We start from the raw sequence: 22,512 nt of genomic DNA, 5'->3' as shown, positions 1-22,512 counted from the left end.
ATTTGTTGCAAATTTACCTATAAAATATATTTAAGAAAAAACTGGACAGAAACGGGACTTGAGGCTCATTTCAGCGGAAGTGAAAACAGTTTTCATTCTGATCATATTTAATGTTTCATTTATCAAACAACACAAAGTCACATCGTTTTACAGCTGCATTGATAAAAATGCATCTTTTTTTTTTTCTCCATGAAGTGTTGGAGCTCCGCTGTCGAAGCCACGAAACATTCAAACATCCAGCACGGCGCTGAATGAAGAGTGTGTCCACACACACACACACACACTTAAAAACAGCTGGGTGGAGTTGTACAGTTACTTTTAAATTTTCTTGAATTTTTGCTGAAACCTCTTCTTCAAATAAATAAATATCAACATCTGAAGAAGTTCTAACTAAAGGATCAGGTTTCAGCTCTGGTCTCCTGATCAGTGTGTGGAGGAGGGGGGGGGGGGGTCACTTCAAACCATCCCGGACTCAGATCCATCTTCCTGTTCCAGCTGTAATGAAGGGTTTCTGCAGGATGGAGAAGGTGCTGAAGGCAGTCTGTGCTGCCCCCTGCTGGTCACTGAGCGCAGCAGCAGCCTCACAGCAGCAGGAAGGGAAGACGTTTCATGTGTGGATGGTGGAAAGAGCTGCCGCAGCGCCTCAGGCTGAGTCTCAGTCGTCCTCCTCTTCCTCATCTCCGAACGACAGCAGGCTGGTGTTCTTCACCTTCTTCCCGGCCTTCCCTTCTTCCTCCTCCACCTTCTCCTCTTTCTTCTCCCCTCCCTCGCTCCTCTTCTTCTTGCTGGAGCTGGCCGTGATGCCCTGGAATTTGTCGGACGAGGAGCGCTTGGCTGGTTTCTTGAAGAGGATTTTCCCGTCTGGAGGAGCTTCGTCACCTGCAGGCCGGACAGAGAGCGTGAGACTGAGGAGCTCCACACACACACCCACACCCACACACACACACACACACACACACCCCCACACCTTTCTCCTCCTTCGTCTCCTTCATCTTCTTGACCTCCTCCTCGGTCAGGTCTCCCTCCTTCAGCACCACCACCTGAGGGAGCTCGTCCTCGCGGTCGCTGCCGCTGTCGTCGTCCACAGACGGCATGAGCTGTCTCTGAGAGACACAATGACTAATTAATATTCAGTCAGAACTGACATACAATAAAATAAATAAAATTTTCCTAAAAAGGAAAATGAAGATGGAATATTCAAAATGTCAAAAATAAAGGAAATAAAACACAAAATACATTTTTAAAAATCCATACATATATACATATACATCTCCTTAATTTTATATATATATATATATATATATATATATATATATATATATATATATATATATATATATATATATATATATATATATAAAATTAAGGAGAACGTTTACAACGTCCTCTACAGACACAAACAGAGTAGAGGTGCCAGCTGTCACTCCTGCAGTGAGGATGGAGGCAGAAAAACCATCCATTTTTAGAGAAAACATTCCGTTTTCTCTTAATCAGACACACCAAGGACCCGGATGAGGCGGCAGCGCCGACTCAAACATCCTCGTTCAGTTCATAATCCTGTAATAACTGTTAAATCTCTCCCGGGAATCCAGCAGATCAGACAGTTTGAGGAGTGTTTTGAGAGGAAGCTGCTGCGGCGGCGCTGTTAGCAGCCCTGCTAGCTCACATGCTAACATGCTTCAAACTGTTACCTTCGTGTCAACATTGGGGCCTTCTTTGAATCCCACGTCGTTCTTAAACTTCTTGAGGAAGGACGGTTCCGCTGGTTTCACCCACGACACTCCGCTCGCCTTATTTTTATTCATAACTCAGACAAACAAAGACATAAACATACAACAAATCAGGATTTTATCTGAGCGCTGCTTCGACCTACTGAGTCACGTGACTGCTGCAGTCGCTATGATTGGTGGAGGGCTGACACACGAGTCATGTGACTGCTACATCCGCGCTGATTGGTGGATTTCCTGGCTCGTGTTGCCTGATTGAAGAAATTTAAAAAGACACCCTTTTCCCCACATTGTATTTATTTTATTTTATTTTATTTTATTTTATTTTATTTTATTTTATTTTATTTTATTTTATCAGCCATCGCTGTTACACTACGTGTTACGTATAAAAATATGTATTGCAGCCACATATTTTAAGTACGTGTCTGCGTGTTCACGCATTGGCCTACGCTACAAATTTATTTACACTGGTTTAATTAAATAAGTAGCCCACATATTTGCAAGAGTGAAGCACGCCGCGCGCGGCTTTAATTAAATTAAATTTAATTTCATTTCATTTCATTTTTTGTTTTTTTAATTAACAATACAAACAGAACAACAAAAAGCACAAATTGCAGAACTAATACAAAACAAAATACTGGTTGAACATTGTCCTAAAAAACACATTTTCCCTCATTTAAACTTAATTATAATTCAGTTCTATTTAAATACAAATGACGTAATTTAAAACACATGGAATTATTTCATTGCACTCTGTACTTTGAAAATCAAATGTCCTCTCAAAAATCCCATAGATAAATTACCAAAAGTCTTAATCGTTGTAAGTGTAAAATAAAATAGAATTTTTTTTTTCAATCCCAGAGAGAAATGCATTCATTCTTTCAAAATATAGGGAGGTCGTGAACTTTGAATCCCACTCCAGTCCAGCAGGGGGCGGTAATGCACCACAAAGCAGTTGACAGCCGCCATTAAACTGAGGCGATAGAAGAAGCGTGCGGTGTGTACAGCCGGCCGGACAGGAAAGGAAGGAGAAGGAGGTGCGGTGTCTTTGTGTCCCTCAGAGGAAACATTTCTTCTCCTGCAGCAACAATGACTTCAGTTCAGGCTTTGAGAGAGTTTATCAACCAGAGACTGGCCGCTGCTGCTGGAGAAATCTTCACCGTGTTCCAGCAAACTATCGTTCAGTACGAGGAGGAGATTGACCGACAGCACAGATTCCTGGAAATCATCTTGAAACCTCAGGTCAAGTTACACAGAACAGGTATGGAGAAGTCTGAGTGAACACATGAATCTGCCTGCAGGAGGATTCTCCACCACCTTGTCTGCGTTTGATCGCAGTAGGATCTGTGTCTCCAGAGGAGGGAAACTTGGATTTAAGCTCAGATTTTGACTTGTTTGCACAGGTTTGAGTTTGAGGTTGGAAACGGAGCGGAGCCCTGTGGTCAATCCAGCCTTCACTCCCTAAAACACTCTCAGGCCAGCAGCCATGCAGCCATGCAGCCATGCAGCCTTGCAGCCATGCAGCCATGAAGCCTTGCAGCCTTGCAGCCATGAAGCCTTGCAGCCATGCAGCCATGCAGCCATGAAGCCATGAAGCCATGAAGCCTTGCAGCCTTGCAGCCTTGCAGCCATGAAGTCATGCAGCCATGCAGCCATGCAGCCTTGCAGCCCTGCAGCCATGCAGCCATGAAGCCCTGCAGCCATGCAGCCTTGCAGCCTTGCAGCCATGCAGCCATGAAGCCTTGCAGCCATGCAGCCATGCAGCCTTGCAGCCCTGCAGCCATGCAGCCATGCAGCCATGAAGCCCTGCAGCCTTGCAGCCATGCAGCCATGAAGCCATGCAGCCATGCAGCCATGCAGCCATGCAGCCTTGCAGCCATGCAGCCATGAAGCCTTGCAGCCATGCAGCCATGAAGCCTTGCAGCCATGCAGCCATGAAGCCTTGCAGCCATGCAGCCATGAAGCCTTGCAGCCTTGCAGCCATGAAGCCTTGCAGCCATGCAGCCATGCAGCCATGCAGCCATGAAGCCCTGCAGCCATGCAGCCATGAAGCCATGCAGCCTTGCAGCCATGCAGCCATGCAGCCATGCAGCCATGCAGCCATGCAGCCTTGCAGCCATGCAGCCATGCAGCCTTGCAGCCTTGCAACCTGCATTATTCCATGACCAGTCCGAGGTTTCAAAATTAAAGTGGCGTTCTGGGGGATGTGAGCTCTCTCGGTTATATGAGTTTTAATTCCAAATAAAAATGTGTTGTTCTTTAAAATGAAAGTGTAAATACCTAATTATGAAATAAATATTTATTCTAAATTAAACCTAATTCTGAGTGAAACGGTCGGCACTGGGTTTGTTTACTTCCGGTAGACGTAAGTAAGTTACGTCTTCCCCCTGTCCAATCAGAAGGCTTCGCAACCCAGTCGTGAAAGTCCATTTAATAAAATAATTTAATTTCGAAGTAATGAATACTGAATGAACTAATTCTGAATTAAAAAATACCGTGTAACTGGCCACCCAATTTAAATAAGTTAGTGCATTAATGCTGATTTCTGAGTTATTTGATCAATTGAGATCGGCTATTGAGGGTAAAGGCTGTATTTTCATGAATAAAATATTAATTTAAATTATGATGAACATTAAAAGCTAATATAAAGAGGTGTGTCTGTGCAGTGCTGTAATCCACCACCGATTTGGAGTCAGTTCAAATCACCTGGGAGCGACTGAGCACAAATGCAGTATTTTTCATAAAAACATACCTGTGCCTGGCACATGGAGGGCTGTGAGCCCTGCATGAGAAGCAAGAAATGGTCTGTGGTCCCAGATCTGAACCTCCAGGTGTTTTAGAGCTGTGGTCCCAAACCGTTTTTGCACAGTGGACCAGTTATAAACAACAGAATTTTTTCTGCAGACTGGCAGGATGTATGGAAACATGAGGCTTAACGATGCAGGACGAGTTAAGCATAGTTATAAAGCACTGCCTGAGGTGAAACATTTTTAAAGAATAAAAGTCAGAAATCAAAATGTACACTTTCAAAATAAAACAGTTTATTCTCTGTGCCTTGTTACCAAATGCTCCTCGGACGGTTGATCAGTGTGGTCATCACCGCATTACTGTTAATGAAGGACAAAAGGTTCAAAAGAACTTGACCAGTTAAAGTAATGTAATCAACCTTTTATCCTGTGCTGTTGTTTTTGTCCCTCCAGAGCTCCAGCAGCACCATGGCTGCAGCGAGGAGCAGCGCTTTCAACAGGAAACAGACTGCTGTCTGGAACAGGGAGAGCCAGAACCGCCACAGATCAAAGAGGAACCAGAAGAACCACAACCTGTACAGATCAAACGGGAACCAGAGGAACCAGGACTTCTGCAGCTTGAGGAGAACCAGGAGGAACCAGAACCTTCACAGATTGAGGATCACGAGGAACTCGGTACCAACCAGGAGGGAGCGCGGGTCATACTGCAGTTTGAAAGTGATTCCTTTCGGGTTCCTGCTGTTGAAGAGCAGAGTTACTCGAGGAAACCGGACACTGAGCAGCTCCTCTCTCATGACTATGAAGTCCACCATGAGAAAAAAATCGGCATATTTCATAGTGAGCGCATGGAGAACTGTAGTGAAACTGTCCCAGAAAAACCTGAATTATGTCAGAACTCAAGAACTGTCACTGAGAAGAAAACGGTTCATGAAATCTGTGGTAAAACTTATAACCAGCAGCTGTTGGTCCATGTGAAAACTCACTCGAGTGAGAGGCCGTACTCTTGTAGGACCTGTGGGAAAAGTTTCCGTCGACAGGATAATTTGTTGGTCCATTTCAGAACTCACACAGGTGAGAAGCCGTACCGTTGTAAAACATGCGGGAAGAGTTTCAATCAGCACAGTATTTTGTTGCGCCACACGAGAACTCACACGAGGGAGAAGCCGTATTCTTGCAAAGCGTTCGGGGAAAGTTTCCATTGACAGGATAACTTGTCGGTCCATATCAGAAGTCATACAGGTGAGAAGCCGCGGTCGTGTGGGACATGTGAGAACAGTCCGGAAACCTGGAAGAAGTTATGACAGACTCCCTCCAAACATCACAAGGACTCATCCAGTTTGAATGAAACGCTACTGATTTAAACTCTGCCGAGACTCTGCTTCAGGAAAAGTTCATCACAAAAACAAATACAGGATTTAATTCCTTTCAGTTTCCATTTGTGTTGAAGTACACAAGCTGGCAAACTGTCATCTGATTGCAGAATGAAGCAGATTTCATTATTATTTTGACTAAGACTGCTTTTTCTAAACTCATTAAAGTGCAGATGTGGACTTTAAGAAATGGAAATACAATGTTGATAAAAGCCCAGTGGGATTTGTTACTGAATGTTTTGGATTTATCATGAATGTTTATCTGTATTCTGTAGACCTTAGGGTATGACCCCCACCAGAAACACATCCACCTCCAGAATCATATCGGTTTCCTTCCAAAGTGTGTGTGGTGTCTATTATTCCACATTTCCTCCAGCATAATGTACAATCAGGATCTGTCACATGTGAAGAAATGATGCGGGGGTAATAAAACACTCAATCTTTGTTTCCATAATTGGCTGTTAATTCCCTTACGGCAACCTGCCCACATGCCCTTCATTAGTGTCTTATTGTATTTAATACATGGAAGTGGTCCATGGTCTGGTATTGTGATTGGCCCAACTGTTCTCTCTTTTATTCTATCCAGCTCAATTTTTTGAGATGCAGAATTTTGGAGGTCAGTGTTCTTCTTCCGGTTTCAAATGAGCTCATTTCCAGTCACTTGAATCAGTCAAACTGTGCTTTTTTGATATTCTACATGATTAACTGATTCAGCACTGACCGGTCTGTTACAGGAAAGCTGTTCAGTTGCAATCTGTTGGAAAACTGTATGTGGTCCCTCACCTGGCTGCTGGTTGGAGGAATTAACAGCAAGTTTAACTTTTAAAAAACTTACCTGCACAGTAAGAGGGACGCCTCCACATTTCAGGAATATTAAATATTTTGTGAATTTCTCAATAACAGGGATACTTGAGGAACTTTTTGAAGTGTGACGCTGCATAAACGGTGCTAACAAGCAAATTTGTTGTTTTATTTATTTTTTCATGGATTCACTTTCTCTTTGAACTATTTTAACTCTTCTATGCTCATTTCCATATGACAGAGATTTCCTGAATCCCTAACCCCTTCAGAATATTCCGGTCGTTCTGCGCATGCTCGTTCCTTCGCGATGACGCAATATTCCAAGATGGCGGCCCGCTGTAAGCCCGAAGGAGATTTATTTAACGGGAGCCTTAGTGGAAGAAAGTGATACGATGAAAAGAGCGGATGGGCGGATGCATAACAATACGGGACCTTCTTTAAGCCGTAAGCATCAACGTTAATCGGCAAAGAAAGAGCGAAAACACGCCGGAGCCGGGGTTTGTTTACTTCCGGCAGACATAGCAACGTCACGTCCGCTCCCGCCCAATCAGAACGCTTCGCCGCCCCCACCGCTAAAGCGGATTTAATCGTTCGTTTTCCAGGGTAAACACGAAGGAGAACAATTTTAATCATAGTTACTTCATTCCGAATAAACATTTCGAATTAAAACGCCATGTAACCGCGGTAACAGTAGTGACAGTGTCCGGTCGCGGTGCAGCAGTAAAACGTGTCCGTGCTGTCGTCGTTGGTATTCAGTTCCTGGTGCGTGAGTCCCGCAGATCCACGATGGTTTCCGGCTCTGTTCACGCGCTGTTTGCGGGTTTGGTGGCTTCGGTCTCCTCCGTGTGCGCAAAGCTGTCCGTGGGAGCAAACTACATCACGCACATGTGTGAGTCCGGCCTGGGGCACACACACACAGGAGGAGAGGCGTCAGTCTGCGACTGGGTGAACACACACACAAATACACACACACACACACACACACACACACACACACACACACACACACGATATTATTACTCTTAGATGGTTGTAAACTCTGAGGTATCTTTCAGGAAGCTTATCCCAACGCTGTGACACTGTCTTGTCAGAAGTTACTCAACAGGCTTCATGTGAACATGTGAGGAATACATCTGAACAATGTTTAATGTAATTTTCCTTTCTCTATTTGGACCCTCTGTTTTCTCAGACCAATAATAAAGTCTGAAACTAAAAATGTCTTTGCTTCAAATGATGAATGATTTTCTTCTCCTGAAGGTGTTATTAAAAGGAATATTTTGACATTTCGAGGGCATTTTCTCTTTTCCTTTTTTTTTTTTCTTTTTTTTTTTTTAAGATCCAGGCAAAAGAAGCTTCAGTCAGTTCCAATACAGGCTTCATTTTCCTTCAAAACCAGTGAAAACTAGACAGGTTTTATATCAAGGAAGCAGCTTTCTTGTATGGTAAATGGTAAATGGACTACACTTGTATAGCGCTTTTTACCCTGCATGACAGAGCCCAAAGCGCTTCACACTGCATTATCACATCAACCCATTCTCTCCATACTGGGTGGTGGTAAGCTACTATTGTAGCCACAGCTGCCCTGGGGCAGACTGACGGAAGCGAGGCTTCCGGTTATAAGACGACCCGCTCTACCAACTGAGCTACTGTCGTATGGTTAAAGCGATACTTCAACATTTTGTCAAATTGGCCCATTTAGCACAATTCCTTAGTCATTTCGAACAGCATACTTACTTTTTTGGTGAGGGCGAGCTGTTGTTTATTCAGAGGTGAGTCAGGGAAGGTTTTCGGGACAGAAACAATGGAAGTGGAAGGTATTTTTGGTTCCCCTCGTCAAACTCATCAAATACACAATCCAACAACCCCAAAACACTTTGGTGGACACGTTATAATCCGCACATTCACTACGCGGTGAAATATTAATGCAAAATTACCAGATTGAGTTGTTTATGCGAAGATTGCTAAAATGGAACTACTTACTAAACATGGCGTCTGGGCGTAGTGATTTCAAAAGAAAAAGTAGTTCCCAGTATTTGCTTCAGTGTCGTAACGCTACAATATTATTTGTTGGTGTTCCACAGCGTAGTGAATGTGTGGATTATAACGTGTCCACCAAAGTGTTTTGGGGTTGTTGGATTGTGTATTTGATGAGTTTGACGAGGGGGAACAAAAATACCTTCCACTTCCATTGTGTCCGTCCCGAAAACCTTCCCCGACTCACCTCTGAATAAACAACAGCTCGCCCTCACAAAAACAGTAAGTATGCTGTTCAAAATGACTAAGGAATTGCGCTAAATGGGCCAATTTGCCAAAATGTTGAAGTATCCCTTTAACAACGAACGAGACAAAAATCACCCAATATTTCTGGAAACTTACTCCTGGAACATTGAAACCAACAATAATGAGATGAATATAGGACATTTAGACATGCTGAACTCCAGCAGGATCTTTACAACTGTGGAGAAATAACTTGACCAAGTGTCCACTGCCTCTTACAGACTTCAACAGTTATCAGTTTATGACAGATCAGATCTCTTTTAAAACAGATTCATAAAAGATAAACAGGATAAGTTGTATAAAAATGTAAATTTTGGTTAAAGTTTGTTTTTTCTTTAAATGAATGGAAACCAGATTGAACCGTTCAGTTCACTCCGATAGGTTAGAGCTTCACTTCCTTTTCTTTACGAAGTTGAACACTGAGTGGCTCTTATCGTGTGTGTGTGTGTGTGTGTGTGTGTGTGTGTGTGTGTGTGTGTAGCTGCAGGTGCCCCTGCGCCTGCTGTGCGCCGGCCTCCTGCTGGCCTGTAACACCGTCATGTGGACGTTGTTCGCCAAAGCTCTGCGGCTCTGCTCATCCTCGGCCCGGGCCACCGTCACCACCACGGCCTCCAACTTCCTCTGCTCTGTAAGAACCACTGCTGCCCTGTGTGTGTGTGTGTGTGTATGTGGGGGGGTGGTCTGATCAGGAGCTCAACACTGTGTGTGTGTGTGTGTGTGTGTGTGTGTGTGTGTGTGTGTGTGTGTGTGTGTGTGTGTGTGTGTGTGTGTGTGTGTGTGTGTGTGTGTGTGTGTGTGTGTGTGTGTGTGTGTGTGTGTGTGTGTGTGTGTGTGTGTGCAGGCCGTGCTGGGCAGGCTGCTGTTCGGAGAGACCCACGACGCTCTGTGGTGGGCCGGCATCTCGCTCACTCTGTGTGGACTGCTGCTGCTTCACGGGTCGACGGCCCGGACGCTCCAGCAGGGCCACGAGAAGGACGAGTGAAGCGTGTTTCAGACTGGAACAAACCTTCTGAGACCACCTGGTACCTCCTGAACCCTCCTCAGACCACCCGAGACATCGCAGACTCACCACAGCACTTTAAAGAGGAAGAGGTTTACAGCGGCTCACAGTCCGCCTACAGCAGAGCTCTGCGGCTCCCTGAAGCGTTCTCAGAGCGATTCGCAAATAAACACTTAGCTTTCATTTTATCGACATTCTGCGCTGATTTCCAGAACGGTCTAATGTCCCGGATGAAAACAGCTTCAGGAGGTGAAACAGTCGGCAGAGATCAAACCGCTGGAAATGGACCAAATACATAAAACTCCTGGAAGAATGGTGAAAATAAAATGATTAAAATACAAGGACAGATTGTGTTTTTGAAAAAATAAAAAATAAAAGGGAAACAAAGGAAAAAAAAAAAGCTAAATTGAAAAATTCTATTGAAAATCTGTATAACAGTTGGTGTGAGGGCTGGATGTGGGACTTGAATGTTTTTATACATGTGAAGCACTTTGACTCCTGTTTCGTTTTTTTGTAAATTGATATATAAATAAAGTTTATTGAGGTCTTTATCAGGCATAAAGTGAATTATGTCCTGTTTTCTTCAGAATGTGGACCTGAAGTCATGATGCAGCTGGTGTTTCTTATTTTCTCCCATATGTCACATCTATTGTTGAGTTTTCTGAAGTCACTCCAGAGGTTTAATAGTGTGGGGTGATGAGGACCCATCAGTCACATAAAATAAGGAAATCAAGGAGTAAGAATGTAGGTTTTTTTTTTAATGTAACCAAATAAAACACTGATGGGAAACAAACCCAAATAGTTTCATAAATAAAGGGCTTGCAATAAAATGTATTCAAATGTGAGAAAAAAATTAAAAGTGGGAAATAATTTTCTGTCCTAACAGAACAAATCAACTGAAGCCAGAGATTTTAAAGACTGTCCTGTTCCACAGAAAGTGTGTGCAGAGAAAATAAAGAAAACACAGGTGGAACCATGAAAACACCAGTGGTCCCGTTTAATCCAGCTGTAGTCTGGGAAAACTTTTACAGAGATTAGAAAGTTCACTGAGGGTGAATCTGAATTAGAACTGACCGGAGGAGACGGAAGCAGACGAACGTTATACGATGCAGGAAAGACCCTCAAAGAAACCTCCAAGTTTTCTTATAATAATACACAAACATTTGCATAATGAATCCCGTTTACGGTATAATCTTCATAAAGGCTTGAAGAAATAACACATGGAGGAGTTCTAAGGTTCTTATTTTTTATATTTATGTGTAAAATGTATGATATTGCTGTACTTTAGATAATATTTTTTATATGTGAATAAATCTGAATGTATGAAACCGTTTCAGAATTAAGATGTATCTTTAGAGTTTGTTAAATGTTGAAAACAGAAGGAGGACATCTGGAATCTGGGAGTGGGTTCTTGGAACCTTGAGTTTGCCCAGTGAGGCTGTAAATATTCCGACACGTTCAGTATTGTAAAGAGTAGCTGTGATATGTTTCTGTGTTAAAGTCAGAAATCTCTTAAAACTTAAGTTACATCGATGCATGCTAACTGCTAGCACACCAATGCAATTTCCCATTTACATTAGCATTGAGCTAGCACACCGTTTTGGTTCATAACAACATGTAAAACATGTTGAATGTATTGAATTAGTGTCTCTTGTGAGAAAGTCAGGTATATTTCTCGACGTGTTTAGTTTTAGTGTTTCCTGAGTAAAACATCTGAATGGAGTTCTGCTTTGTTTTTTTCCACCTTTGGGACCGGTTATCCATCTGCTGAGCTCAGACAGCTGAGACAGAATCAATATCTCTATATTATTATAATAATGATGTTAACACTGGAAGAGTAAGTCACAGCTTCAAACTGTTCTGATCCAGCTGTTTCACTTTTCACTCGTCCGGGTCTTACTTCCACATCTTTAAAGGACAGGCGGCTGTGGAAGGGGACGGATTAGGAGCTGGTTGGATAAGGCACGAGGTGGGCTGACGACCGGAGGCTCCCCTCCAGGCGATCAGTCAGGAGGAAGCCTGCCGAAGGTTCTCAGAAAAACCCGACGACTTCCTCGAACCGGAGACGCCGGTAGCTGCCGTGGCGACCCTCCCTCCAGCAGGGGGCGCTAGTTGAGCGGGATCTCGATGACGTCCTCCTCGATGATGTCCCCCTGGGGGACGGCGACGTGCTCCGGGGCGCCGCGGCCGCAGCCCAGCCCCGAGAAGGGGCTGCACCAGGCGAGGGAGAAGGGCCCGCCGAACGCCGCCCGCAGGGCCTCCCAGCAGGGGACCTTCCCCCACTTCCCCGTCTCCCCCTTCAGACGCTCGATGCCCTGCAGACGACACAGCGGTCAGACCCTCGGCACCGCCGCGCCTCCAGACCGCCGGCGACGGCATGCACCACGACACCGAGGGGATGGATGAGCGGCGACACCGAGCGCTTCGCTTCCTGGACTCAACCAGGTGAACTCCACCAACACACGTTTACCACATTTAACAAAACTGCAGTTTAATAAGTTTAAAATGTAGCTGGTTTTAGCCATTTTAGCAACGACGGCCAATAAAATATAAATACACAAATAAATAAACGACTTCCATGCAGAAGAAAAGCAGAAATCAAAGCGTGCATTCAGCGGGTTTGGCTGATGTGCAGACGGGTTAAAGCTTGATGGGACGGCCGACGGGACCTCTGCAGCGGGCTTACCTCCGACCCCACGCTCCGCAGAGCTCTCCGCTTAACCACAGTGACAAACGGGGGGGGGGGGGGGGGGGGGGGGGGGGGGTAATGAGGGGCGCTGCAGTGGGGGGGGGGGGGGGGGGGGGGGGCGGAGGGGAAAAGAGGAGGGGGGGAGTACAGGCCGAGTGCAGGGAAACACACCTCCTGGACCAGCAGCGCAAATCACACACATCCAGACACAACAGAGGGGTCAAAGGTCGCCCCGCACCCCCAGAAAGAGCAGGCAAAGACAGTTTCTGCATTGCAGCTGAGAAGATTTAGTTTTTTTTTTTGTTTTGTTTGTTTTATTCTCTGTGCATGTGCTGAAATATCTTCGGAAGATTTAGAAATAACTCTGTAAAAAAAAACAAACAAAAAAAAAAGATAAAAGAAATGGTCTCCACCATCACGTGTTTCACAAACACCAGCTTCAGTCTGAGTCATGCATTCAGAAAAATAAAAAAACACACAGAGGAATCATGTAAACACAAGAAGAAGAATAAAATGAAGACAAAGTGCCAGTTCACCTGTGTGCATCTCAGCTCGGACGCTTTGAATTACCGCATTTCCTGGACTAGAAGTCTGGCCTGCAGGAGGGTTCTGGGACTCAGCTGGATGAACCGCTACATTATGCCCGTAGTGTTGAAAAGTCTGACTCGTAGTCCAGAGAATACGGTACTTCTGGTCCACAGAAGTTTCCTTAGAACAGCGTTAGGGTCCAGCATGTATCAGAGAGGAATCGGCTCCGCGGGGAAACATGGGAGCAGAATCAAGAACACGATCGGTCTGTTGAGTCGTTCTATCCAAACACAGTTCATCAGCTACTCCATCAGTCCACAGTGAGAACATGCAGCTCCACAGAATGAGGTTCCCCGCCACGCCTCCCCCACGGTGAAATCAGCTTGTGAACAGTGTTTTCAGGATATTTCAACACAACAGAGCAAAAAGAGAAACAAAAAAAATCCCCCAAGAAACAAACCAAACAAAACATTTTAACATGAAACGGAAACTTTGAGTCGATCAGGATTTCTCTGTCTTGGTCCCACAGCCGAGTCTGAAGCTAAAGATGCTAATGCTAGCAGGTTAGCCACATTGATGTTAAGGTTTTAGAGCATTTCAGCTCATTCTGCTGTTGGGTGAGTGTAGAGGACAAAACATTAATCAACGATGTGTTACTGAACAGCTGTATCACTGAGATAAACTGATGCTTTTGGTCAGTTTTTGTTGATTTTTGTACTTCTGATTTCTGCCCAGTTCAATTTAAACCTATTAAATTATTTATCACACAGTTTGTTAATTAACTGTAAACTTAGAAAGATATAGGTGATCAATCGGTCATCTGTGTCTTGTAGAATTTCCATGATTGAGATGCACTGTGCGGCCCTGACAGTAAATAAACCAGTTTTCAGCCATGTTTGATCACAGCGAGGCCAGACTCTGGCGGGCACAACCAGACGCCTCCACATGGAAGCAGTGGACAGCTTTCCAGGTCTGATTGTCAAAGAGTCCGATCATAACAACAATAAGAGGCTAAAACGGATTCAACCTGCACGAGGAAGTGAGCGCAGAAGAAGAATCCTGATCAGTGAACAGTTCAACGGTCAGATTCTCTTGTTCTGTTGACTTGCTTTGCTTCTTGGGAGACTGAACGTCTCAGTTATCCAAACTCAAACTCCATCCTATACAGCACAGGTCTGACACAAGGAATTTGGCACCTTTTTTTGTTTGTTTGTAAAACGGGTGGACCTGAGCATGGACGTGCCGGCAGACATTCCCTCCACACAATCCATTTCAGAGGTTCAGTTCGTCCATGTGTCCAAAACAAAGGCGATCAGTCAGAGAGGAGACGGAAAGGGTCGGCTCACAGCGCAGCTTCCCGCAGCCTCTGGCACTTTTATGTGAACTGACCCTTTACGGCGGGGGTGTCAGACATGAGGTTCGAGGGTCAAAACTGGCCGGCGAGAGGCTCCAATCCGGCCCAATAAACAAAAGGGGAAAAATTCCAAGGAAAGCATCGAGTTAGGATCAGATTTGAAGACCGAGCTGCCCGTCGGTGCAGCATCAGCTTCTCTTTGAAGTTGGATTTATGTTGAGACTGGAGTCATTTTCATCCCCCATACGCCTCAAGAGGCGGGCGGGGCTGCACGCGACCTCTGAACCCTCGTGTGTGACGCCCCGGCTTCAGGGAGGAACCAGGAGGAAGCAGGAGAAAAGGCTTCTGACGCGGCAGACAGAGATCTTCACAGTGTTGGCGAACAGGACTCACACACCCGAAAGTCTTTCTTTTTCTCTGCAACTCGACTCACTCCAGGCGACAGAAAAATAAACGGAGAGCGCACTTTAGTTGGCCACACACACACACACACACACACACACACACACTCTCACACACACACACACACACACAAAGCACATGATAGAAAGCTGTCCATGGCTAACGTGGAAGAAACGCTGCTCGTCTCCTCCTCAGACCACGTACTGGTACGTCTCGGCCTTCCCGTGGTCAGGAGTGGAGAAGGGGCTAAACCACAATAAGGAGAACGGGTGTCCGAACACCGCCCGCATGTTCATCCACTTAGTTTTTTTAGCCCATCTTCTCTCTTCCTTTTTCAACTGCTCTATGCCCTGAAAACGAGAGACAACCAAACTTCAGTTGGCTTTTCTTCCTTCGGGGACCCGGTGAGTTCACAAACCAAATTCCTCATGCCCATCTATAGGGTTCTTTTCTCTTTTTTTAATTTATTCTATTTTTTCTGTTGCCTCTCTCTCCGCGGCAGAGCGGAGAGGAGTCTCCCACAACATCTGACCTGGAGTTGCAGACAAAAAGAAGTAGAAAGCAGGAAAAGGAGTTTGGTTTGGTGAGCTAGAGTCGACAGGAGAACCACAGCGGTGATTCCTTCTTCCACTGATACATGGACACAGTCACCGTCATTTAAGAAAGAAAGAAAACACACACGCCCTCTGTTCTACAGCCAAGGCCCCGTTTACACCGCGGTTTACAAGTGAAAATGGTGAAAAACTTCACAGCCTTTTAGGAGTCGAGACTCACTCGAGTTAAGAATCCAAGTTTTTCTTCTGTTCATACGACTTTGTTTTCATTTGTATTCATTAGGTATTGTTCTCTAAAGGTGTGTGTGCATGTGTGTGTGTGTGTGTGTGTGTGTGTGTGTGTGTGTGTGTGTGTGTTTTCATGGCTAAAACAACCAACAGCGCGGCCTGACATGCTAACGTTTTCAGTCGTTTCAGTGTGAATGGCCAAATTGACAAAAAGTTTCTCGAACGAAAAAGCAAAAGAGTTGCGTTTTCACTTGAAACGTTGTCATGTAAACGGGGCCCGGATCTGAATGGAAAACAAAAACAAAAGAGAAACAATGCATATTCCGAAGGACACGCCCCAAACTGTCTGAAGTAACAAATGACAGCGTGGGCTGACACTCTGAAGTAAGGAATGCAAGATGAGCTTTAAGGGAGCTGCGCAACCACCGCAACAGGTGTGTGTGTGTGTGTGTGTGTGTGTGTGTGTGTGTAATGATTTATCAGGCATATTTTAGGTTTATTTAGGCTTCATTTCATTCCTTTTATCTGGAAATATGAAGAAAAAACTTCAGTTCATGTGAAAATGACTCTGACGTCTGTGTAAATCAAATGAGGAAGTTTATATAGAAGTTAAAAAAGTTGTTTTTTTTTACCTAATACCTTAAGACATGTTATCCAGGACTGATCTGACATGGTGAATTATGTAACAGACGAGCACAGAGAGATCAGACAGCCTGAACAGAGCCAGGGTCCATTTGATTTTAGAGAGGTTGTTTATGTGGCATGATTTCAATCATCCCAGCAGAGGTTTGAGCTCCAACAGCTCACAGCTGAGTGTTTGTCACTGAGGCCTCAGCTCAGCATCAATACATCAGGAGTAAAAAAACAGCTCTAGAGAATAAACTACTCTCATGCTGGGCATAAAAACAAAACGATTTCCCGGATTGTTCAATAGAAAATCGGAGTGGGTGAAGCTACTTTCTGAGGTTGTCGATAGGTGGCTGGAATACTCCACAAGCTACACAACTAAAAGTGTCTGGGAAATTCCTTTAAAGGAAGCAGAATTAAGAAGAAACTAGTTTTCTTCCATTTTGGTCACAGAAACCTCACATTGTCCCTGGAAGGCCCCCGAGGGTTTCTTCGTTCAGAGTGACTGATGTGTTAAAGGTTTGGGTTAAAGATGTTTGTGTTAGAAAAGGCAGCAGCAGTGAGGAGGAGGAGGAGGAGGAGGAGGAGGAAGAGGGGGGGGAGGGGGGGGAGGAGGAGGGGTCACCACGAGGCTCACTTACGGTCTCGTCCGTACAGATGGAGTGGACCTGGGTGCCGAACATCACAGAGGTGAAGATGAGGAAGAGGAGGCCCTCAAAGCACAGGAGGATGAGGAGGATGACCGTCGCCGGAGGAGAGAAGGAGCTGCACTCTGAGGGGGGAGGGGGGGAGGAGGAGGAGAACAGGATGCTGTGAGCATCTCCAGATGGTCGGCTGGTTCGGTGAAGACGCCACATTTTATCCCGTTGCCATGGAGACGGAGCGTTTTCATAAAGTTCCAATATGGAAACGGTTAAAAAGTGGACGTGTTTTCTGAGGCTCCGCCTCCGTCGTCAGGTGTCAGGTGATGCCGTGTTACACCGATCCAGGAGATTTCAGCTCCCAATCCAAATTTCAAAAAAGAGTGCATCAATACATCATTACTACGATCCTGATAAGTTAAAGAGTGAGCAGCGTGGGATCTGAGGTGGATTCTAACGCGGCGCTGGAGGAGCTCGCCGTGAGTCAAACGCCGTAATGAAAAAGTAATTACAGTCTGAAACACACTGGATTAGTATTCCAAAGACAAGCCGTGAAGTTTTCAAAGCGCGGTCCCGCTCTAAAAGTTCGAAACGCCTGCATCACAGCAGATATTAAAATATCTCAGCGCCAGAGCAAATTAACACCAATGCAACAGTTTCCTTTATTGCAGCAGCATCTGAAGGCTGAATCTCAACATCAATGCATCCAAACACTGTGAGATTCACAGCAACAACAAGCAAACGGCTCATTACTCTGAACCGAAGCAGCCAGAAGTGTTTCTGAGTTTGGTTCAGGAACCACCAGCAGCTCGGCTTCGTCTCAGGTAGGATCGGAAAAATACTGACCACATGCAACTACAACGCTTTCTATTTATTAGTAGTGCAGCAGACCAAAGTGAAACCTCTGAACTCACAGCTTTGAAGCTCATGTTACTCCGCGTGACGTACAGGAGCTACGGCCTCGTTGATGGGGTGTTTTCAAGTGAAAACACAAAACTTCAGTGGCGTTTTAAACGTCCAGGGAGTCACTGAAACCCGCTTTCTGAGAACGCTCAGGCTCCGCCTCCATCTGTGGAGCTTATTGTTCTCCGTGTGTGTGTGTGTGTGTGTGTGTGTGTGTGTGTGTGTGTGTGTGTGTCAACTCACACATGACAACAACCAATGAAAACTCGTGGACGGTCATGCTAACTTACATCGCTTTCAGCGTTTCTGCTGTTTCCATGGAAACCATATAAACTTGAGCCATTAAGGGTTAAATAAAGTCACAAAATGAAGCGATGAGTTTATCAGTTGCAGAGAACATTGTAAAGCCTGCATGAGGGAGCACAAACACTCACTTGTCCAATCGTCTTCAAAGCAGTAGAGGAAGTGGAAGACCACCATGGCCAGCGAGTGCAGGGAGATGAGTGCAATGTACATCTGGGTTTGAAAATAAAGGCACAGTGAGCAGCAGCACACACCTCTGAACATCTGAAACACACAGTATATTCACACAGCAGATGTGAGTCAAGTATTTTACATTTAAAACACTTTTTAGTTGAGGAACACACACACACACTCAGAACAACACGGATTGGTAAAACACTCTGTCCTGAACTTACTGTGAAAAGCACAAAGTACTTTTGGTTGTTCTCCCCGACACAGTTGTTGACCCAGGGACAGTGGTGATCCATCTTCCTGATGCAGCGTTTGCAAACACTGCAAAACGAAGCGGAGGAGACACAAACAAAGGAAACACTTTCACAGGAGCGCTGCACCAAAGTGGAGAGTCTGAAGCTTCAGAGCAGACGACACGGACGTCTCCAGACCCACAGTAGCTGTGTGAACATGAAGTCAGGGACCTGAATCTCTGAGGGTGGTTTCCAGAACCTCTGTTGAATCCAGGAAGTCAGTTCTGAAGGCTAAAGGGGTCGAACACAGTACTGAACACAGGCAAGGCGGCTGTAAATCCTCCAAAACAACACTGTAGTCTCACATTTCAAATTTTGTAACTTGGAAACTTCCAATCAGTAGAGCTGTACAGTTTGCAGTGCTGCATAACCTTCACACATCATTCATAACAAGTACTTTGTGTAGTACTCATACTAGTATTAAGTTGCTGTCAACTCACTGCCAGGTCCAGGAGAATCTGGACTGGGAGTCAGGACACTCAGGAGGCCGCCATTGTTACTGTTCATGTACAGAACAACTATTCACTATGGCCGTATTGCTGAACAGCACTTCAGAAAAGTTGCATTTTCCCCTGTTTCCATGGAGACAGACAGGGAGCAACTTCAAAAAGTTCCATCTTGGAAGCTGTTGTCAGAAAGTTGTGTTTCTGCGGTTCTGAGCTCTGTTGTCGTGTAAATGGGCCCAAAATGCTACGAAAATGCTGCGTTTTCACTTCAAAGTATTGTTACGTAAAAAGTTTTTACACGATCAGGGATCAGTCCACCAGCTGAGCCACAGCCGCCCACAGAATTCCCTGCAGGTAACAGTAACAACTGGAACTCTCGTCACATCTAAGCACACTAAATGATAAGAGCTGGAACTCACAGCGCGAGGACGTGACGGTGACGTCTGTGCACGTGAAGGGCACTGAGCCCCGGAGCAGAGCGCTCCTGTCTCACAGCTGATGAGGACAGACCGGCTTTACTGCAGCTGCGACCGAGTGAGTCGGAGCCAGAGGTCCAGAGGCTCCGCCCTGTCCTACCTGCAGTGGTGCGCCCGGTCCGGCTTGATGCTGCAGCACTTGGGACATTTGTAGACCACCTGGCCTGGTTTCAGCTGAAGGCTTTCTATGTATTCCTTGGTGGCGTTCCCTTTTGGCACGGCCCCCTAACAGCAAAACGACAGTCAGTGAGTCTATTATCTCTGAGCTGCACCTGTGAAGACAATGTTAATGTGCTGCATGGTCAGGCTCCATGATGTTTTAAAGTGAAAATGCATCGTTTTGATGTCTGGCAGAAAGACGATGTGGTTTTAACAGCTAACAGCCGAACGCGGCTGCACCGAGGCGTGAACCAACAACTGGAAGCGAGCTGCACTCACAGGGTCAGTGCACATGGCCCTGAGGTGTGAGGCGAGGGCGAGGAAGGCCAGCGTGTTGAACAGCGTCCCGTTCACGATGCTGTAGGTCAGGTTCTTGGAGGGCAGCAGCATCACGAACAGCACCACGAACTCGGCGTACAGCACCAGCAGCCAGGTGATGATGGCGCACACGATGCCGCAGGCGTCCTTGATGAACCACATGGCCGAGGCGGCCGAGGCGGTGATGACATCTTTGGAGATGGGGATGCGCTGCTCGGGCACCAGGCAGTTGGTTCCCACGTGGGTCCCGCCCCCGCCGCCAGAGCCGGAATGCCCGCGCCCGTGCTCCACATCCCTGCATCTGTGCACCGGGCTCTTCATCCTTCATCCACGCCAGGCGTCGCTGCTGCTGCTGCCACCACAGGGAACCAGGGCGCCTTCAGGCCGCAGGGTCAGTCATAGCATGCTGGGAGAGGAGGAAGGGAGCATGTTAGAGACGGGGCGGCGCTCCTGACGCTTTTCTAGTCAAATCCGAAGACATGGATTCAGGTTAACTGGAGACAGCAGGCCGTTTATGTGTCAGTGTTTCACTGTCCGGGGCGCTCCCTGTGAACTTTGATCAGTTCCTGCGACTCTTAAGATCCAGTTTGCACAACAACGCTTGAAAACTATGTCAGTTCACGCAGAAAGGCTGACAGCAGTGCAGCTTTCATGTTCGACCACTAGTGGGTGCTGTTGGTTGTTTTTGAAATAAAACCACACAGGTGAGCAGAGAATAATATGGATGGACAGACGCCCAGGGTGGTTTGTTATTACGGTGACTGTCAACTATAAAACTACCAAGTCCAGGAGAATCTGGACTGGGACCAGGACCAGCATCAGGAGCATCAACTTGACAAATTCTAATTTTTAATTTGTTGCTGATGATCCAGTTTTGTGTTTGTTTTGGGGGTTTTTTTTAATTGATATTCATTTTAGGAAAATTAATTTAAGTGTTCAGTTTATTGAAAACAAACCACAGAGCATCAGATGAGGAGATTATATGAAGTCCAGCTTCAGCTCATAGAAAATATGCCATGCAAAGGAAAAGCTGCACTTTCTGATCTGTGATGAGTTGGATAACGATGTACTGAAAAAAGATGAAATGATGAATGGACAGACAATAAAATCTGTCAGCTCTCTGCTTTATGTTTCCACTATCACATCCTGTTTGTACAGTAAACAGTTCACCTAATGAGTTCTGTATGAGCTCACTGCTACACCTGAGAAGAAGAACATGACGCAGCAACTCTGGAGCAGGGGATGTGCTGACTCAAAGTAAACTTTCCTGTTCCACAGTAAAAATATCACAGCATAAAGAAGAGCCTGTCAGACTACAAAGGTCTCATTTACATGCCATTGTCTTCAAGTGAAAAGGCAAAACTTTCATAGTTTTTTGGGGGTCGAATTACATGACGACTGTGCTCGGAGTCACTGCAATGGAATGTTGCCATGCAAACAAGGCCTAAATTCTCATGCATTCAGAGGCAGGTGAAAATGACGCTTGTTGACAGTCAGTGGAGATCAAGCTTGTGTCGGACCCGGGGGGTCAGAGGGCGGTCCGGGGGTCCTGTGGATCCAGACAGACCAGGGTGACACAGCCCCAGGTGTGAGCCGGTCAGTGGTGTGTCCTGCCAAAGCGTGGTCAAACAGCAGCACAGCTGTGTGCATCTGGATGGCACATCCCGGGTCAGTGGCCAGAGGGGTCACACAGGGGTCACTGGAAGGTGGCAGACTGTGACCTGCTGTCATATGCTGCCTGCTGCACTGATCCCCTTCTTTTTCTCCCAGCAGGAGGAGGTTTATGCTTCTGTATCAGCCTGACTGAACACTATTTATGTCACTCGGTGACAGGCCTTTATTTTCATCCACATATAGATGTTCATGCTGCTGTTCACGCTTATCTGGAGGCTGTTCCTTCCAAGTGAAAAATAGGTCACATATTCTGTTTCAGTGGGTGAAGGTTTCAAGGTAAACAAGCTCGTAGCATCACATCCAGCCAGGTAAAGTCGGAAAACAGAGGCTGGCACAGTCAGCCTGACTCCAACCCGGTGAAAAACAGCCTTATTTTGAGCTTGAAGGTGAGATTCGCCAGGCTGAATCCTCCATCAGCCGACACATTTTCACACGTCCATCTATTTTAGCCACCATTAGCTCCCCGGGCTAACCTGTCACAGAGTGGAGCGTTCACGCTGACCTGCAGCCACTCCTCTGTCACGCGCTCTCCCTCCTGCGGATTAGACGTCCTGGAACGTCCGTCCGCCTCCGTCTCGACTTAATTAGCCATTAATTAGGTTAAATCTCACCTGGCAGAGGAGCATCCCCGCTCTCTCTCTCTCCTCTTCCGCCGCTGCCGCTCCGCAGCTCGCTCCGACGTCGCTGCTCCCGCCCCTTCACCCACACGACGTCGTGACGTAACAGCCAATTGTATCACGTTCAGTTGTACGTACGTCGACACACCTACTTACCTATGTGACGATGGGTCGCGCTCACGGGGGGAAAGACGCGGGTTCGAATCC

The 22,512-nt window shown here is 46.0% G+C and overlaps 4 protein-coding genes across 6 annotated transcripts; 2 read left to right on the top strand and 2 right to left on the bottom strand.

Annotated features, from left to right (window-relative positions):
• Window positions 1-104: 104 nt before the first annotated feature.
• Window positions 105-1,874, bottom strand: kiaa1143 (KIAA1143 ortholog). 2 transcript variants are annotated; one of them, XM_030102695.1, is made up of 3 exons: window positions 1,692-1,874; window positions 968-1,103; window positions 105-879 (listed from the first exon to the last, which is right to left on the bottom strand). In XM_030102695.1, exons 1-3 carry the CDS (start codon window positions 1,803-1,805, stop codon window positions 656-658), a joined length of 474 nt encoding a protein of 157 aa, XP_029958555.1. In that variant the 5' UTR covers window positions 1,806-1,874; the 3' UTR covers window positions 105-655. The 2 variants fall into 2 exon arrangements, with proteins under 2 accessions (XP_029958555.1, XP_029958556.1); XM_030102696.1 differs by having other exon boundaries at window positions 105-881; window positions 988-1,103.
• Window positions 1,875-2,787: 913 nt separating this feature from the next.
• Window positions 2,788-6,644, top strand: LOC115396907 (zinc finger and SCAN domain-containing protein 31-like). The gene is made up of 2 exons (XM_030102985.1): window positions 2,788-2,988; window positions 4,928-6,644. The coding sequence occupies exons 1-2, from the start codon at window positions 2,817-2,819 to the stop codon at window positions 5,674-5,676; spliced, it is 921 nt and encodes a 306-aa protein (XP_029958845.1). The 5' UTR covers window positions 2,788-2,816; the 3' UTR covers window positions 5,677-6,644.
• A 455-nt stretch (window positions 6,645-7,099) lies between these two features.
• LOC115396913 (transmembrane protein 42-like) lies at window positions 7,100-10,322 on the top strand. The gene is made up of 3 exons (XM_030102997.1): window positions 7,100-7,590; window positions 9,404-9,550; window positions 9,764-10,322. Exons 1-3 carry the CDS (start codon window positions 7,432-7,434, stop codon window positions 9,902-9,904), a joined length of 447 nt encoding a protein of 148 aa, XP_029958857.1. The 5' UTR covers window positions 7,100-7,431; the 3' UTR covers window positions 9,905-10,322.
• Window positions 10,323-10,893: 571 nt separating this feature from the next.
• On the bottom strand, window positions 10,894-22,382 carry LOC115396911 (palmitoyltransferase ZDHHC3-like). 2 transcript variants are annotated; one of them, XM_030102995.1, is made up of 7 exons: window positions 22,300-22,382; window positions 19,976-20,420; window positions 19,638-19,762; window positions 18,547-18,643; window positions 18,283-18,364; window positions 16,946-17,076; window positions 10,894-12,237 (listed from the first exon to the last, which is right to left on the bottom strand). In XM_030102995.1, the coding sequence occupies exons 2-7, from the start codon at window positions 20,333-20,335 to the stop codon at window positions 12,031-12,033; spliced, it is 1,002 nt and encodes a 333-aa protein (XP_029958855.1). In that variant the 5' UTR covers window positions 20,336-20,420; window positions 22,300-22,382; the 3' UTR covers window positions 10,894-12,030. The 2 variants fall into 2 exon arrangements, with proteins under 2 accessions (XP_029958855.1, XP_029958856.1); XM_030102996.1 differs by lacking the exon at window positions 10,894-12,237 and adding an exon at window positions 12,244-15,245.
• Between the last annotated feature and the right edge of the window lie 130 nt (window positions 22,383-22,512).

The sequence above is a fragment of the Salarias fasciatus genome, chromosome 11 (assembly GCF_902148845.1).
Source record: "Salarias fasciatus chromosome 11, fSalaFa1.1, whole genome shotgun sequence".
Taxonomy (NCBI): Eukaryota; Metazoa; Chordata; class Actinopteri; order Blenniiformes; family Blenniidae; genus Salarias; species Salarias fasciatus.
The sequence above is the reverse complement of the archived record's forward strand: the minus strand, read 5'-3'. Positions and strand labels throughout refer to the sequence as shown.